The following is a 14,187-nucleotide window of genomic DNA, read 5'->3' as shown; positions in this document are numbered from 1 at the left end:
AAACCTGAAACCCTTATTGCAATCGGTGTAGTTCTTTGCATGGGTGGGAAGGTATTACTCATTTGTAACAGCGTATTTCTCTGCTCTGAATAGCCTGTCGATCAGCAGACAAATGGCTTAATGTGTTCTTGCAGATGGGAGCTAAATATGGCAGCGTGTGGCATGTTGGCTAACCTGCGAGACCGTTCTGGTTACATGAGAAGGTGTCAGGGATTTGTAATACCAAAAAGCAGATCATCAAAGAGGTAAACCAGCACAAATGAAGCTGTATTGGGAGAGTGAAATCGCTCCAGCAGTTGTTGATGACCAGCGACTTCGTGGCACTATGCCGCCAATGATTATTAGCTGTCGTGAGCATCTCCTGCCAGCTAATTAGTAGTGTTAACCTCAGATGGCGTCATGTTGAACGCTAAAGGCTGGATTACTCTACATGCATTTTTAAATCTGACTAGATTTTAGAAAACCCCTGTGGTAAATATCAAGTTTGTAATGTTGTTTGCATGTATGTCTGTCAGGTGTTTTTAAAGTGCGTGAAGACAAACCATGTGCTAATTCATCAGGCAAACACTATTGTTGGGCATTTTTGTAGGGCTGGACGATATGGCCAAAATTAATATCACAATATAGGCCTATTTCTATACAGGTGCATCTCAATAAATTAGAATGTCGTGGAAAAGTTCATTTATTTCAGTAATTCAACTCAAATTGTGAAACTTGTGTATTAAATAAATTCAGTGCACACAGACTGAAGTAGTTTAAGTCTTTGGTTCTTTTAATTGTGATGATTTTGGCTCACATTTAACAAAAACCCACCAATTCACTATCTCAACAAATTTGAATACTTCATAAGACCAATAAAAAATTTTTTATAAAAAATTTAGTGAATTGTTGGCCTTTTGGAAAGTATGTTCATTTACTGTAATGTACTCAATACTTGGTAGGGGCTCCTTTTGCTTTAATTACTGCCTCAATTCGGCGTGGCATGGAGGTGATCAGTTTGTGGCACTGCTGAGGTGGTATGGAAGCCCAGGTTTCTTTGACAGTGGCCTTCAGCTCATCTGCATTTTTTGGTCTCTTGTTTCTCATTTTCCTCTTGACAATACCTCATAGATTCTCTATGGGGTTCAGGTCTGATGAGTTTGCTGGCCAGTCAAGCACACCAACACCATGGTCATTTAACCAACTTTTGGTGCTTTTGGCGTGTGGGCAGGTGCCAAATCCTGCTGGAAAATGAAATAAGCATCTTTAAAAAGCTGGTCAGCAGAAGGAAGCATGAAGTGCTCCAAAATGTCTTGGTAAACGGGTGCAGTGACTTTGGTTTTCAAAAAATACAATGGACCAACACCAGCAGATGACATTGAACCCCAAATCATCACAGACTGTGGAAACTTAACACTGGACTTCAAGCAACTTGGGCTATGAGCTTCTCCACCCTTCCTCCAGACTCTAGGACCTTGGTTTCCAAATGAAATACAAAATTTGCTCTCATCTGAAACAAGGACTTTGGACCACTGGGCAACAGTCCAGTTCTTCTTCTCCTTAGCCCAGGTAAGACGCCTCTGACGTTGTCTGTGGTTCAGGAGTGGCTTAACAAGAGGAATACGACAACTGTAGCCAAATTCCTTGACACGTCTGTGTGTGTGGCACTTGATGCCTTGACCTCAGCCTCAGTCCAGTCCATCTTTTTCTTCGACGCTTTTTCCTTCTACTCAACTTTCTGTTAACATGCTTGGATACAGCACTCTGTGAACAGCCAGCTTCTTTGGCAATGAATGTTTGTGGCTTACCCTCCTTGTGAAGGGTGCCAATGATTGTCTTCTGGACAACTGTCAGATCAGCAGTCTTCCCCATGATTGTGTAGCCTAGTGAACCAAACTGAGACCATTTTGAAGGCTCAGGAAACCTTTGCAGGTGTTTTGAGTTGATTAGCTGATTGGCATGTCACCATATTCTAATTTGTTGAGATAGTGAATTGGTGGGTTTTTGTTAAATGTGAGCCAAAATCATCACAATTAAAAGAACTAAAGACTTAAACTACTTCAGTCTGTGTGCATTGAACTTATTTAATACACAAGTTTCACAATTTTAGTTGAATTACTGAAATAAATGAACTTTTCCACGATATTCTAATTTATTGAGATGCACCTGTATGTATTTCGGTCGATAAAATATAATTCTGATATTGGTATGAACAATATTAAAAAAAGCCTAAAAAAACTGCCAAGAGTGGCCACAACGGATGTCTGTACTTACAGGCTTCTGAAAAAAAAAAAAAAGAATAATTTGCCAAGTTTATGAAAGCTCCTCCTATAAACCTTTATAATGTTTTAGAAATAAAAATGGTACAAATTAGAGGTGTCTGACTAAGGATTTACATAGTCGAATCAGAATTTTCGAATCTTGCCGATAGTCGACTGATTGTTGAATCATATATTTGGGGGCGAGGGGAAAATACATTAGCCTATCAAGAGTCAAGTCAGGCAGTCATAAATACTGATGTTAATGCACAGGAACCAATTCACAACATTTTTTACAATAGTGCTCTCATTATAACGTTATGTATATGACAGTAGTTATGTTCTGCATTTCTGCTTTGAGTTGCGCGCGCTGAAGATGATCAACATAACGTTAATATTACAACTTATAGGTGATCTGCACAGAATGCCCCGAATGAACATGAATGTGTCTGTGTGGCTCTGAATGAATTCCTTTTGTGGACGCATTCTTCACGCAACAACGTGCAGAAACACAGTGTCTAAACTCTAAAAATTCACAGCGTTTTATTATAATAGTGTTCTCAATATAATGGTATGCATATGACAGTCCCAGTCATAGTTATTAATATTCTGTATTGTTGTTTGTTTTGCTCATGCTGCGTGCTGAAGAGATAATCACCGTAGTACTACAATGAAGCGCTTTACTGCAGCGTAGCTTTCGTCTTATATGAGATAAAATATATATATAAACCGGCTGAAATTTTTTGAAATCACTTGTGCCCTACCTGATTGAAAAAATCCAGTCTTTCACTCTGCCTGTGTCAGTTTGAGTCTTGCTAAAGTTTTACATCCCTGACGCCAAGATGTTCCTCTGTCGGTCACGGATTATGGAAAGTGAAACTTAAATCTATAGGGGTGGTTGGATTTATTCACGCACGCTAAAATATTAGTTTAAAGCTTCTTTCTTTTCAGATTCTTATTTACAATATTATATTAATAGGCTGTATATTGACTTATTGGGAGAAAACCAGTAGTTCTATGTGAAATCAGACATTTGAGCACCCCCATATAGCCAATATGGCATGATCATAACACCTCAGCGAATATTCGACTGTGAGATTGGGAGTCGAATCAGGCTCCTCCTATCGAAGCATCGAATCTTCGACTATTCGGGGACACCCCTAGTACAAATAAATTAATGTTCACCTTTTATTTGTATTTAGCCTTCATACAAACAAGAAATGTAAAATCACCTTCAAATAGGCCTAAACGTAAGACTCTCAGACTCATTGAAAATGCATATTGATTCTCTGCCAGCAGGAGGCACTTTTGGAGCGGCAGAAACAGTGGTTTCCCTGGTAACCAGTGGTGGAAATGGCCAGAATTCACTGGGTGGACTCTAGCTTGGAAAGTGGGGAGGGTGGGGCAGGGCGGGGTTAATAATGGTAATTTTAGATGACTTTTCGGATGCATTTAATTATAAAACACTTTATAATCTATAATAGCATTTATTAACAACATATTTAATATTTTCTCTAAACTTTCTTGTATATTTAGACAAGCACCTGCAATTCTGGCCAAATTAAAGATACGTTGTGTGTGAATTTGCACAAAATACTTTGCAAAAACGTTTGCAGTTAGTTTTTAATATTGCATTCTTGAGGACTCTATGCTTACATTTCTTTTCAGGAGCACTAGTGCTCCTACTTAAAATAAATAAATAAATAAATAGGAACAGACCTTCTAATCAATGACAGGAGGGTCATTCCTGTGATTCGGTAACATTTCAACTTGGAATATACATGTTTTTCAACTACATGTGATTCAACTTCTGAATACCCCACATCATTAGGCACATATCAAACCTCCAAAAAATATTCATCATATTTTAATATATCGTATTCAATATATCATTTTCCCACCTCAGGCATTAAAGACCTTTTTTCAATTTGAGTTTTTTTCCAGCTTTTTTTTTTTTTTAAACCCCGTAACGGACAAAATGGGATTGGTTTAAAAAGGATTTTACACAGAAATCGTTATAAAACAAACATCTACCTAAAGCTCTTGTGTCCCTGATAACAATTTAATGATAACAAATGTAACATTTATCATCATTTTCACAATTTTATAGGACTGAAGCTGAAAATACACAAATTGTGTTTACGGTCTCTTTATTTTTGTAAAAATATTTTTAATTTAAAATTTTAACTAAAACCACAATTTTGTTTTAGCCATTAACATGTCAGATGGTAATCAGCAATAAATACTTTTCTTAATTGTCTTCCCTATATTTTTCTAAAAATATTAATGTGACAAGGTGTAATGGGGTTGAAGACTGTAACACATTTGAAGAGATACATTGCCTTAAATTTAAATTTTTGGTTTTGTTTCTCTCTCATGTTGTCCCCTTGTTTCTGGGTCAACATATCTGCATGGCCAACATTGTCTTTCTGCTGCAAATGTGGGCGCAATTTCTGATGTATGATGCTTGTCAACGTTTAAGTGGACATTTTATGTCAAAAATTCTATTTAAAACAAAAATATGAGTTGTCATAATTTTGGAGTATATATATTTACTGAAACCATGACTATTTTATATTTTTTCATTAAAATTATTAATAAATTAAGCAAATAACTCAACCCTGTCACAAGTTTACAACTCTGTAACAATGAGAAATACGTATATTTGTGATGGGGTTATGGCCACTGCTCCTCATGTAGTCTAGGAGAGTAGAACATATATGGCAGCAATAAAATAAACACATTGTATATACTTATGAATTAAAATAAAATGTTGTAAAAAAGTAATAATTTTCCATCTTAATTTTATATGACGGGGTTGAGTTCAGTACCCTCCCTGACTATAACATGCCTCAGAAATATGAACAAAAAGTATGATACTACTAACCATTTTCTGCACCACTATTAAAGAGAACTGAATGAAGTTGCATATGAGTGGAGACTGAATTATGGGCGTAGAATGGTTAGTGTGACAGGGTTGACTTTAAAGTCTGTTTTTTATCAAATATTTTGCTGCTTTTTTTTTTTAGAAAAATATTTTTTTTACAAGAAAGGAACACAAGTAAATGCTTACATTGTTGCCAAAAATCACAGACAATCACAAATAATTTTCTAAGTAAAAACTCAGGGACATTACAAAATGCTTGGTTCAAGATAGATATAAGACATTATTTTATGTTAAAAATATAAAAATGCAATAATTATTTTTATTAATTATAATGGACATCCCAAAGTTTTATGAAAAGCTTCTAACAATTCATTTTGGTGAACCACTTTAGAAACTCTGGGGGACTGAAATATTACCGAATCCCAGGAATGACCCAGAAATTAACCTTCCTATTGATATTTGACTCCTTAAAGTTTTTTTTGTTTGTTTTGTTTTCTTTGTAATGCCATTTTTCTAACTTCATTAAATGTATGTCATCTTTTGTGCCAAAAAATTTAGATGTATAAACTTTTATCAAAAATGTTTAACTAAACAATAAATTCAATTAAAATAATAAGATATAACAATAACAATCAGGAAGAATAAGTTTCCAGTCAAATGAAATCAGCATCAACAAATTAATATTTACAGAATTTAAGAAATTTTTGACAAGACTCAGAGGTGGCATTAATGCATCTCATAATAACAATGTTATGAGATTAATATTTTAAATATATAAATTTAAATGATTTAAATGACTCAATCTATACTTTAAAAATGAGACAGAAACTGCAAGTAGGTGGCATCAAGTCACTGTCTTTGTCACTGAATCATTCATTCAACGGCTGATTCGTTTAGGAACGAAGCAAGTGACTCTCTTTATGAATGGGTCATTGAATCATTGACTCACTAGATTTGTTCAAAAGCAAAGATTCATTCATAAACGAAACAGCGCTGTGTCAAAGACTTGCGCAGAGGCTGTGACTTTGTTTTTTAACTATATTTTTGTTGACGAAATAGAGCAAAATAGACAATAGTGTTCCTAAAATGTAAGTCACTTAATATTAACTTTTGTATAAAATCAAAAATGTATAAACTGTAGTATAAATTAAATTTCACATTTGCAAACTCTCTATAATCATTAAAAAGCTGTTACCCTCCGTTCATCGCTATCTCACAAATTTCCATTTTAATGAATGAAGCTCTCTACACTGCACACTGAATATATTATTTACATCGTCTCTACACTTCGTTTGTTACAATGAATGACAACAACTGCAGTCTGCCTTCACGGTCTGTGCTGTGAGGAGCAGGACACACAGCGATAGAGGAGCATTTCTGTTGGCTGCAGTCTGCAGATATTAAATGGCAATAGACAGCATTGCGCAGCGAACCATAAACACAGCGCTACGTTTATATGCAGAACTGGGATCGCTTTTGAATGGATAAAATATAGAAATCACTTTAATTTCCAAATAAACCTAAGCAGTTGGAAATGAAACACCGTCCCCCCTCCGTGCCCCCGCGTCCCCCCCATTTCCAGCCCTGCTGATAACGGCTGTACACAAAGCAGTGCTCCTATCTTGAACACCGTTATATCAGATAAAATGAAAATTCCATCGAAACTGTTCTGAAGACAGAAGGTTGCCTTCAAAGATAAAATGATATAAAAACGCCCACACCACGTTTTGATTTTGCAGCGTTCAGTGCTTATGTTTATTTAACAATGTCAAACTGTCAAAGCCTTTTGGAAAATCTTTTTGAAATACATAATAAAAAAATCATGTCACCATTATTGAGAAAAAGAAAAAAAAAACCTTGCAATAAATATTGATATTGAATTATTTTCCAGCCCTAACAACATGTTTTTGCAGCGTTGAGCAATTTAGCCAATCGCAGGCTTATCTATTGTGTTTATTTATTTATTTATTTATTTTTTAACGTAATGGCAAATCAGAGGTCTTTAATTAGTCAGAATACACTCACTGCTCAAAACGCTGCAGTTTTGTTCAGTACTTAGTTCTACATGTGTGTGGGAATTCTCTCATTATAACAAGCAAAGTGTAAAAAAAAAAAAAAAGTAGTGATTATAAAGGGAGCACTATTTGCCCGCATTTTAGTCTATGATACATTCATGAATTCACTCATAGATTCACTTCCCAACAACTATTTATCCAATATTGCTACTTGCCATTGTGTACTACTCTGTTTACTACTTCAGTTAACTGAGTGAAAGTGGAGCAGCAGGTCCAAGTGGAGGTGGGGACTAGTTAGCATATTCATGGATCAGTATATACTAAATGAGGTAAGGGAGTTATATTCAAGCCATTTTAAGACATAAATGCTATTTTTATGGAAAAAATGTCATTTTGATTATAAAAGATTAGTTTTAAGGGCTAAAATTAGTGACCGCAGGGGGACTGAGGAACACAGACTTTCTGAATGCAGCAAACACAGAAACACACGCCTCATTGTTAGGAGATGCATGAAAAAAGGAGATGTAAATCATCTCAGAATATCAAACATGTTTTAAACCCTCCAACTTGAGTTTGGGCTGGAATCAGAGTGAAGATAAAAAAATATATTACATCACAAATTTCTTTTCTCTAAGTACGCATGATACAGTGGTACAATTTCAGTTGTCAGTTGATATTACTTGTTTATTATTATTATAATATATTGTGTATTTGTTAATATAATGGTTGATGTTATATATTTAGATGCAATACCTCATCTAACACTCACTTGAAGTTAATCATTGAAAACACAAATCTTTTAACTTGGCACAAATGTCTACATTAAAGATCTGGACTTTACGACGATCAGGACTCAGAATGAATGCCTTAACGCTCTATAATTATTTTTTTTTTGTTGATTGCTGGAATTTATGTTTTATGATTCCTGTGGCTTTGGTTTTCTTTTAATTTTTCTATCCATTAGGTACCCCATTTTAAAGAGACCGCAGAGGGAGTGGGGAGGTTGAATTATGTAATATCATGTTGTTACTACTTGTAATAATGTTATGAATATGCAATGATAAATTTGATGCCTATATTCACTTGTAGCATGCAAAATGACAGATTTTAATTTATTTTTAATCTATTTAACATGAAGTATATAGTTTATGTAACATGTAAATAATTATCAGTTTATCAATAGCAGTCAGAATTTTGGTACATCCCTACATTTTAATCAAATCAGGGTCAGATTTACCAAACAGGGTAAAAGGTCATGTGTGGAAAGATCTGCAGGTGATCTACTATACACATTAAAGAACACACACACACATCCAGCACATTTCCATAATGATCAACACAATCTACTAAGAGCAGGGCAAATTAGCGCTTGGATGCAAACAAGTGGAGCCGATGATAATTAGGTGCGTGTAATCTACCAACAACACAGATCTAAACCTAGGTCTTGAACCCGGCTCCTGCGGACCCACTGTCCTGCAAATTTGATATCCAGCCTGCTTCAAGACACCTGGCCTGCGGTTTTTCAAGTGATCCTGAATCTTTTGATTAGAGTTGTAGTTAAGTTCTACAGGACAATGGGTGACTACATTGCTAAATCAACTTGAATGATTCATTTTAATAGTCCAAGATTTTTATTTATTTTTTTTGTCTGAAAGGAAAACTTCTATAAGTAGGATTATCAACTATAAAACGGGAGGATAAAACTCTCATCTTGTTTTGCCCAATTTGTCTACTTGGGTGCAAATTTCACTTGGTAAAAGCAAACTACTTTAAATACTAAGTGAATGTTTACATGGCAACAATGTATTAACAACGTTTTTCCTTCTTTTATTTAATTGTTTTTTTTTACATTTTGTGTACTGCTGACAACTAGGGTGACCACCTGGCAATAGATCTGTTGCGGGACAGTAGATGTGATTTTAGAGGACACGTGTGAGACCGATACATTTGCTACTGTTATGCTATTTAAATACTGATTTACATTACATCCGTTGTCTTATGCGCCAATTTATGTTTCTGCCGGTGGATGCCCATTGCCCACACTCCAGGTTGCGCTTCTGGCAACATTAAATCCAGGAGAGAGTATAAGTTTTGAGCGTGCACACATAGGCCTAATGTCTAATCGAGAGAGCGAGTGCATCTGTTTTGTGTGAGGGTGAAGAGAATCCTGCGAGCGGAGACATTTGTTGCGCTCTCGCATTACAATAATGCGCTCTGGACACTTGTCATTAAAATAACGCCATAGAAACCGCCTCAAACAAACTATTAAAATGAGAAGTCGTGTCTGAAATTTTTTTAAATGAAAGGAGAATATCGTGTTTTTCCTTGTGCGTTCGTTGGTGGTGCACCATTTCCGTTGGTGGTGCACCATTTCCGTTGGTGGTGCTCGAGCACTTGATGAGGTCCGCGCAGTCGTCATCAGTGGAAAAACCCCTCTCTACGACTGCATTGGTTGGTTATTTTCACAGCTAGAACATGACGTCTGTGCAAATGGATTTTTAAATGCCAGTCACAGTTTTAATGTATTTCTTATTGTGGTATTTCAATTTCTGGGATGAAAAAAGAATACAGAATACATATTTGAAATGCGGGATGCGGGACAAAGCTCCCAATTTCACGACTGTCCCGCAAAAAGCGGGATGGGTGGTCACCCTACCGACAACATTGTAGAAACAACCGCTGTTCGGATCTACGAAAACAACAAAAAAGCTGTACTATTCACACCTGACTAGTAGTTGGCGATGTTACTTTAAAAAAAAAATGTTTTTGTAATTTACACTGAGATTATAACTGTTTTGTTTTTGTTTGTTTTCAGGCCCCTAAAACACCCCAAATGCATTAAAAAACATTTTGTTTTTTAGTTGAAAATGGTGTCGTGTAAATGTTTGCTAATTTTAATACTCTGTGGGGACATCAGGATTTTAAATGTGTGCGATTGTATACAATTTATGTATTTATATTTATATATTATATTTATATAATTTGAAATGTCTTAAATTCATTTTGATTTCTGTGTTCTAGCTCTTTGGCCAGGCCTGAAGTGAGCAGCTCCAGTCCTTCAGGATCAGTCAAGCCCGGTGGAAACCATAAGATCTGCCTGGTGTGCTCCGATGAGGCCTCTGGATGTCATTATGGGGTGCTCACTTGTGGCAGCTGCAAGGTTTTCTTCAAAAGAGCCGTGGAGGGTGAGCCTGCAGGACACACATATACTCCTTGTTGCTGTTTTGACAGTAGGGCTGACTCAGTGGAAAGTGGCTGATAAATGCTTTGAATCTCATTTTATTAGGCAGTGAACAACAAAGGAATTGCATATACTGTCAAGGTTGTCCAGTCGAATAGATTTTGAATAGTGTTTGATGGCAGATACCAGAAAGGCTGGTATTTTGCAACCCAGAACTGAGTTTTTGACTTTAGTCCATGTCTGTTAGGTCATATTAAAAGTGTGATTTATTTTTGGAATGCCTCAACCTCCTGTTTCAACAGGAAATACATCAAACAGGCAGGGAAACTATTAGTAATTTTATGGTAGCAAATGAGTCGTTTCAAAGGAAATTGCTGAAATTCAATGAAATCCAAAAAGCATTAAAAAAAAAAAAAAAAATATATATATATATATATATATATATATATATATATATATATATATATTTCATGCACTATTTAATAACAGAAAATGTGCACTGAAATTAATAATTCAGATAATCAGCCAATAATCTTAAAATGGCTATATTGACTTGATTTAATCATATTAACTCGTATATTGTTCTGTTATTATTTCTGATATCCCGATTGTTGGATTTATTATTAGGATAATTATGGAAATCACTCAATATGTCATCGTAAGTAGCCATTTCCTCCTTGTGTTTAAAAGCATGAGTAGCAGGGGGTCTAAAGGTCAAGGGAATATTATTATAAATGCTTCAGTTTTGCATGTTTCTAGTTAATTTTTTTTATTTTTAAAAATAAATATAATGGCAGCAGAAACTGCCATCATAAGCACTGATGAAGCAATGCTGATCCATGTTATCCAGCAGGATTTGAGAATGTTCCCAAAGGCATTTCATGCTTCAGTCAAAGCATGATCATCTGACCTTTAGTGTAATGTATTTCATATGGTCAGTGTCACAAATCAGTGACTTAGTACAGGGACTGAAATATCTCTGATTTGTTTCTTTTCCAAGACATACAGCTTTGTTTAAATGATACTTTGAATCTCATCGAGGTCTTCACCCCACTGTTTTTTTTTTTCACACCAGCACTTACAGAGTGTGACTTTAATCAGTATCCTTTGAATATTGTTTGATCTACTCCATCAATCAGTTTTCTGAAACCTTAGCAGACAGATCATCAGGTTTGCCTTAGTCACCGGAAAAACACATTGTCAAAGTGTGGTCTCCTGCAGAGGTGTGACTTTGAGCTTAGATATTTCCGTATGTTTTGAGTACAGAATGTGTTTCGAAAAAGATCACACGGCAATAAAGTTCATGTGCTTGGCTCCCTGACAAAATTCCCTCCTGTTTTAACACACGCTCCATCCGAATACTGAAACCCGAGTCCACCTGCAGAGTAGATACTGTATACTGCATAGCTACAATATCCACTCATTTGACATACTGTATCTAATGTACCATCTGTATATGGAGGACCAAACCTGCACAAATTAAAAATAAATAAATAAATAGATAAATAAATAAATGTAATGGGGAAAGAAATAAAGAAATAAATCACTTGATAAAACCAATTTAATTTGTAATTACACTGAACAAAATTATAAACGCAACACTTTTGTTTTTGCCCCCATTTTTCATGAGCTGAACTCAAATATCTAAGACTTTTTCTATGTTCTCACAAGGCCTATATCTCTCAAATATTGTTCACAAATCTGTCTAAATCTGTGTTAGTGAGCACTTCTGAGGTGTGGCATATCAAGATGCTGATTAGACAGCATGATTATTGCACAGGTGTGACTTAGGCTAGCCACAATAAAAGGTCACTCTAAAATGTGCAGTTTTACAGCTCACCCACACGACGCCATACACGCTGTCTGCCATCTGCCCTGTACAGTGAAAACCGGGATTCATCCGTGAAGAGAACACCTCTCCAAAGTGCCAGACGCCATCGAATGTGAGCATCTGCCCACTCAAGTCGGTTACGACGACGAACTGCAGTCAGGTCGAGACCCCGATGAGGACGACGAGCATGCAGATGAGCTTCCCTGAGACGGTTTCTGACAGTTTGTGCAGAAATTCTTTGGTTATGCAAACCGATTGTTGCAGCAGCTGTCCGGGTGGCTGGTCTCAGACGATCTTGGAGGTGAAGATGCTGGATGTGGAGGTCCTGGGCTGGTGTGGTTACACGTGATCTGCGGTTGTGAGGCCGGTTGGATGTAACTTGCAACATCTGTGGCATTGTGCTGTGTGATAAAACTGCACATTTTAGAGTGGCCTTTTTTTGTGGTCAGCCTAAAGCACACCTGTGCAATAATCATGCTGTCTAATCAGCATCTTGATATGCCACACCTGTGAGGTGGATGGGATTATCTCGGCAAAGGAGAAGTGCTCACTAAAGCCCTATTCGGACGGTATTAGTTTTACATGGGGACGTGGGGTCAAAGTAATTATTACCAGAGCTTCTCAGTGATTTCAGTCCCGTCCGAATGTGCCATCTCAGTAATCATTATGGACAATGTCAGTAAGGATTACGACAACTTTTACCTCCACACACCATTCAGATCAAAAAGAAGATTGAAAGCCACAAAATTTATTTTGGCTTTAGTGCCTATTACCAACAGAATTTAAATTAATAAATCGTTTGACCCAATCTGTTTGTGTGTATGTATGTACAGAGGCGGACAAAGTACAAACTCCATTACTTGAGTGAAAGTACAGATACTGCTGGTCAAATATTACTCCATTACAAGTAAAAGTTGTAAAGACAGATTTTTAGTAAAAGTACAGAAGTACTTGCTTTTAAAAGTACTTAAGTACCAAAAGTAAATTTCCTTTTTTATGTCAATGCAATTTATGTTTTATTATTGTTGTACATAATCCTTGCAATACCTCTGAAGCAACTTACAATACATTACACCTACTGAATACACTGACTAGCTTGTAGTATCTTTGAAATAAAGAGCTTTTAGAATGTTAAAATAAAAATTAGCACCCCTACCCACCCCCAAAAAAGCAGGATGGTAGTGATCTCCCACAGCGCTGACAGTGTGTGCACACATCTATGTGTAGCCATTCATCCACATTTGAACAGAGTGGACAGTGAAATCCTGTAAATACAGAGTGAAATGGAAGGGAAAAAAAATCAAACCTGCTTTAAAACCCAGCAACACAACTGTAGCTGTATAACTTTACAACAGCAACACTGCTTTAACAAAAAAGCAAAACAGCAAGACTTATTTGACATCAAAACAAAAAATTCAAAAATGCCGTCTAATCGCTCTTGTCACTTTGATGTCACACACATGACAGTCTGTGCAGTGCTGCTTCAAGTCCAACACCTACTGTGTTTTGTTAGGAGACGCGCAACAGTTCTTCTGTGGCTTTATAGGTAATATTTTCACATTCACAATTTAGCAAAATCAGACAATATTGTGTCTAATATATACCACATTATTAACTTTTTATTATTGAATTGTTGTAAATAAATATCACATTTGCAACTGGTCAGTGTTCACAAAAATGCTGGGAAATCACTTCATGTACCCCTACAAGAGTGATTATTGATAAACTGTCTCAAAAATAGAAATTCACAATTTGGAGAAGAAAAAAAAAATCACCCACTGACTTTCAAAGCTGCTACATAGTAATGACTTTCTACTTCGAGGACCTTGATAGAAATGTAGTGGAGTGAAAAGTACAATATTTGTCTTTCAAATGTAGTGAAGTTAAAGTCATCAGAAAAAATAATACTCAAGTACAGCTACTCAAAAAGTGTACTTAAGTACAATACTCAAGTAAATGTACTTAGTTACTGTCCACCTCTGTGTATGCATGTGTGTGTATGCATGTGTGTATATATATATATTACAGTATATATA

At 36.0% G+C, this 14,187-nt stretch overlaps 1 protein-coding gene across 2 annotated transcripts in view; it reads left to right on the top strand.

Annotated features, from left to right (window-relative positions):
• LOC131528450 (glucocorticoid receptor-like) overlaps positions 1 to 14,187 on the top strand; it is a 76,249-nt gene that overhangs the window by 36,668 nt on the left and 25,394 nt on the right. For both annotated transcript variants that reach the window (XM_058757570.1, XM_058757569.1), the window contains exon 3: positions 10,161 to 10,324. In XM_058757570.1, the coding sequence (XP_058613553.1) occupies positions 10,161 to 10,324 (164 nt within the window). The remainder of the gene's footprint in view (positions 1 to 10,160; positions 10,325 to 14,187) is intronic.

The sequence above is a fragment of the Onychostoma macrolepis genome, chromosome 21, assembly GCF_012432095.1.
Source record: "Onychostoma macrolepis isolate SWU-2019 chromosome 21, ASM1243209v1, whole genome shotgun sequence".
Lineage (NCBI taxonomy): Eukaryota > Metazoa > Chordata > Actinopteri > Cypriniformes > Cyprinidae > Onychostoma > Onychostoma macrolepis.
Note: the sequence above shows the minus strand (reverse complement) of the source record. Positions and strands in the feature narration are given on the sequence as shown.